Genomic DNA, 4064 nt, shown 5'->3' with positions numbered 1-4064 from the left:
AAAATTTATTATTATTTTTTTTTTGGAGCTCAAGAGTAAAAAAGACAGGATCTGTAAAATAGCACCCTATTCATATGAAGTATAATATATGTACAAAATTTACCAGGAATCTGTATTTCGGGTTTTATCATCTCTTCCGACCTGAAACAGTCTTCTTCACAGCTCCTACAGAGACCAAGAACTGATCAAGAGATGATAAGGTCCTCATGTCATCTGGAGGGAAGTAACTGGCTGCCTTTCCCAAAAGCGATGTGAATAGAAGGGACAGCGAAGGCCGTGTGACATAGCGCTCACCCAAGAGGTCATCAAGAAACGCAAAAGCTGCTAAGAAGTCTGACTTGCTCGCATTGATTGGGGCAGCAAAATGAGCAGGGATTATTCTCTTAAACCTCCAGTCTCGTGCAATTCTATCGATCCAATCTCTGACCTGAAATTTCAAAGAAACATGGAAAACAGGAAACTTAGAAAGCTCTATTGTTCAATGATTATAGAATATAATCATATCTTACCTACACGGAATCTTTTATTTATATCTTTGGTTGTTATTGATATCTACAAGTCCATGAAAATTGATAAAACATATCATGGAAATGGAGCACATTTATATCATGCTTGGTAGGGAGGATTGGATTGTACTGAACAATATCGAAGAAGACAGAAAAGCTAAAATCTATTTTATTATGCTTTCCAGATATCATATTCAATGACATATATCAAACAAGCACTTATATTATGTCAGGTAAGGTGGACTAAACAACATTGTAGGAAGACACAGAGATTGAAATCTCATATTTTCCAAAAGAACTTGAAGTGAATAAGTTTTGACAATAAATTAACTTGCCTTTTCAGGTACTTTACTGAAGACTAAAGTCTTCACAATAGGCGAAACAATAATCTTCTGTGACATTTGAGAAAAGCTAGCATTCGGCTCCAAAAGATTTGAGGGACCAAGGAACAAGATCTGGAGAACCATTCTTTCCCATCCTGCACCAGAAATGGAATCACAATTCAGCTTAAAAAGGTTCTAGTTAAGCACTTTTACATTGCATGATTATTGTTAATATCATTCCAAATTCAAGTACATGAAACAGCTGCTCAAACTGCGGTGGAGAATTACCCTTTTGTTGGTTCATGTTGTTGTCAATGACGGGTTCTTCAGGGACTTTCTTTCCTTTACTGAGAATTTTGACAGCTAATCCATTTTTAGCAGATGCTAATAACGATTCTTTGCTAATACATTCAGGTGGCTGTCTAGGAACATATATCACAGCATCGGTTACTAGCAGTGTCCGTGAACGCTTATGATAGAATGCTACCTCAACATATGGTCCAATTCCTGTAATATTTCACCATAAAAAGGAAGTGCATATCAGGTTAAGAGTTATTCAAAAGACATATCATGTTTACTCAATATCCAGCAATGTGCATTACCAACTTCAGGGGAGCTTAGGACTTTTTGTTCAATTTCATCAGCCCATGGCGTCAAAAAATCCTCATCTTTCAATGTTTTGGCACGGAATATCCCAAAAAATTCGAGTGGCAAATTCAAAGGCCAGCTCCATTGTCTTGGTGCCACCCATACCTGAGCCTTAGGGAACTTCCTCGAAAATGGACCAACGAATATTTTATGCTCATAAGCAAATGTAGGCAGGATAATATATTCCACGGGAGCTCCTAACTCTTTAACAAGCTGCAAATTACAGAGAGGCATATACTAGTAAGTATTAGGTTTCAGAATGTCATCTGAGATTCATAACAGATGGACAGAAATGCTGATACATATGTATGCCCCATAATTTATGGCATGATTAGCTTATAAGTAAGGTCGAATCTTGCATTCTCGTAGTAGATGAATCTAATAAACTTTATTCTTATTTTTACTCTCTGAGATATAAAGACTGCGCATAGAGGCCCATGGAGAAACAGACAAGAATTTCTCACATAAAGATACTTGTAGAAGTCCAAACTAGGTGAGAATAGGCTAATTTAGGTACAATAAATTCAGCAGCTAATTTGTCTTTGAACTACTTTTTGAAGCATGAGAATAGTAGACGAAAAAGACCTGGATGCATTCCTTGGTTGGAGCAATTGGTGCATGAACCCATAATCCACCAGATTTGAGCTTGATAACTGTCATCCGAATATTTGTTGAGACACTGCTGAAGCCCAGTGCTTGCTCTTGTTCAAATAGCCATACGCTACCTTTCACAGCCTACACTTTATACATTTACATGATTAGCCCCTTAATCTTGTAAATAAAAAAAATCTTGTTTAAGATGCAAATAGTACGATAATTTTTCACTACAATCTACACATACAAGGAAATAACAAAAATATCTGTGACCAGTTCCCCTGGATAATTTGAAACCAATTTAAAGAGAAACCATTGGTATTGATACTGTTTCCTTGCTTTCATTATATGTCGATAAACTAATATAATGAGGTCCCATCAAACATAATCAAATGTTTATTGTTTGTTTTCTCCTTGGTTCACACACGAAAATTGTATGCTACGCTTCAGAGAATTACTTGATCCCAATCCCATTTTAGAACTTTGACAAAAGATGGAAGCTTTATGTTTCCTTTCCCTTTACATTGTTTTGCACTTTTCCTTCTCTTCATTCCTTCTAAGCTTGTGGCAATTTGTGAATTAAAACAAGTAACAATGTTAATCTTGCTCCCACTTTCAGATGTCTGACAAGCTACACAATTTATTGTGCCAATTTATTTAATTAACTAAAAACACGATTACAAAAATGTAATAACCAACATTTTAATAATGTAGTCAACTATTTAATTAAGGCAAGAGGGAAATGAAAATTACACGAAGAATAAAGTGCAAAAAATTAGCTTAAGATTACTTCGAAAAGCAGAGATTATCATTGTTCATGGTAGAATAGAATCATTAGTCACCTGCGTTTGAATGCAGAATTTGCAAATGCACTTGATCATAACTGTATAAAGAGCATTTAAAAATAATAGTACACCTCATTGTCCAAAGAATGAACCCGTAATTATTGAATGGCTCTTTTAAGAACTCTCATGGGCTCTCTTTCTGTTTCACGTATTCTTGCCATGAACAAAGCAACATCCAAAAATATTTTGGTCCACAAGTCTATAATTATATGTAAAAAGTTGAAATCATCATCCTCCAATTTAAGATCCTACTTGGCAGTGAAGTTGAATAAATGAGTGAATATATGAAAAACAATGTTATGCCCATATATTTGATCAGCCACTATAAATAGATTTCGAGCTTCGGAATCATATTATCTATCCAACGATACTATGTCAACTAACTATTGATCTTCTCATCGGAAACGCTTATATGATTAGGAACACATTTATTTAATTTTAGTCTTTTCTCATTACATCACATGCAAACAGTATAGATTTTCTTATTTAAAAGGAAATTACGAGTGCAACATTTTCACAAATGGGTGGTCGGAAATCATATTCTTCAAACTTTACAACCTCGTCTGAAAGCGAATAACTCTTGTAAGTGCTAAAAACTAAAAAATCAAGTACATACTCAACCAATAAATACCCACAAAAAAAAAATAATAAAAAATAAAAAAACCGGGATTAACCTGGCGAGTTCAATATATTGAGATAAATGAACAACAATACACAGCGTAAACAAAGAGTAATTGTTCCAATTACAAAGCTAACCTCGTATCTGTTAGTCCGCCTGTTGAGAAAGGGGCCAAGAGGAAACGGAAAACCAGTGAAATTGAAGTAAAATCTACCTCCGCCCCCACCATCCCCGCTAACGGTGCTTGCAGCAGCGGAAACAACGAAATTGACATCACTTCCACCTCTATTTTTTCTGGGTTTCAACTTTAAGCAAAGACCTTTTAATGGCAATCCAGTAACAAATCCAGTATTGGGTTCTCTCGAAGCCAATGGGTTCTGCAAAATTGAAGATTTTGGTGAAGGCACTGCAAATGTCGCTGCCATTTTCAGTTCAAATTTTGCTTAACGGATAATAATTGGTACGGTGGATTCAGAACTGGGATTCAAAAGGATTGTTCATTGATTCTAATTCCCAGGTTGGTTTCGGT

The 4064-nt window shown here is 35.5% G+C and overlaps 1 protein-coding gene across 1 annotated transcript; it reads right to left on the bottom strand.

Moving 5' to 3' along the window:
- LOC111372609 lies at positions 1-4064 on the bottom strand. Its single transcript, XM_022994982.1, has 6 exons — positions 3673-4064; positions 2063-2212; positions 1432-1690; positions 1118-1336; positions 842-984; positions 1-427 (listed from the first exon to the last, which is right to left on the bottom strand). Exons 1-6 carry the CDS (start codon positions 3958-3960, stop codon positions 128-130), a joined length of 1359 nt encoding a protein of 452 aa, XP_022850750.1. The 5' UTR covers positions 3961-4064; the 3' UTR covers positions 1-127.

The sequence above is a fragment of the Olea europaea genome, unplaced genomic scaffold (assembly GCF_002742605.1).
Source record: "Olea europaea var. sylvestris unplaced genomic scaffold, O_europaea_v1 scaffold1016, whole genome shotgun sequence".
Taxonomy (NCBI): Eukaryota; Viridiplantae; Streptophyta; class Magnoliopsida; order Lamiales; family Oleaceae; genus Olea; species Olea europaea.
Note: the sequence above shows the minus strand (reverse complement) of the source record. Positions and strands in the feature narration are given on the sequence as shown.

What these genes read in the sequence shown, in the direction of transcription:
- LOC111372609 (XM_022994982.1), bottom strand. Translation starts at nt 3,960, where the DNA reads ATGGCAGCGACATTTGCAGTGCCTTCACCAAAATCTTCAATTTTGCAG. An exon ending in CAACCAAGGAATGCATCCAG is followed by an intron (nt 1,691 to 2,062) that starts GTCTTTTTCGTC and finishes TGTAATTTGCAG; the next exon opens with CTTGTTAAAGAGTTAGGAGC. An exon ending in CAACATGAACCAACAAAAGG is followed by an intron (nt 985 to 1,117) that starts GTAATTCTCCAC and finishes TTTCTGGTGCAG; the next exon opens with GATGGGAAAGAATGGTTCTC.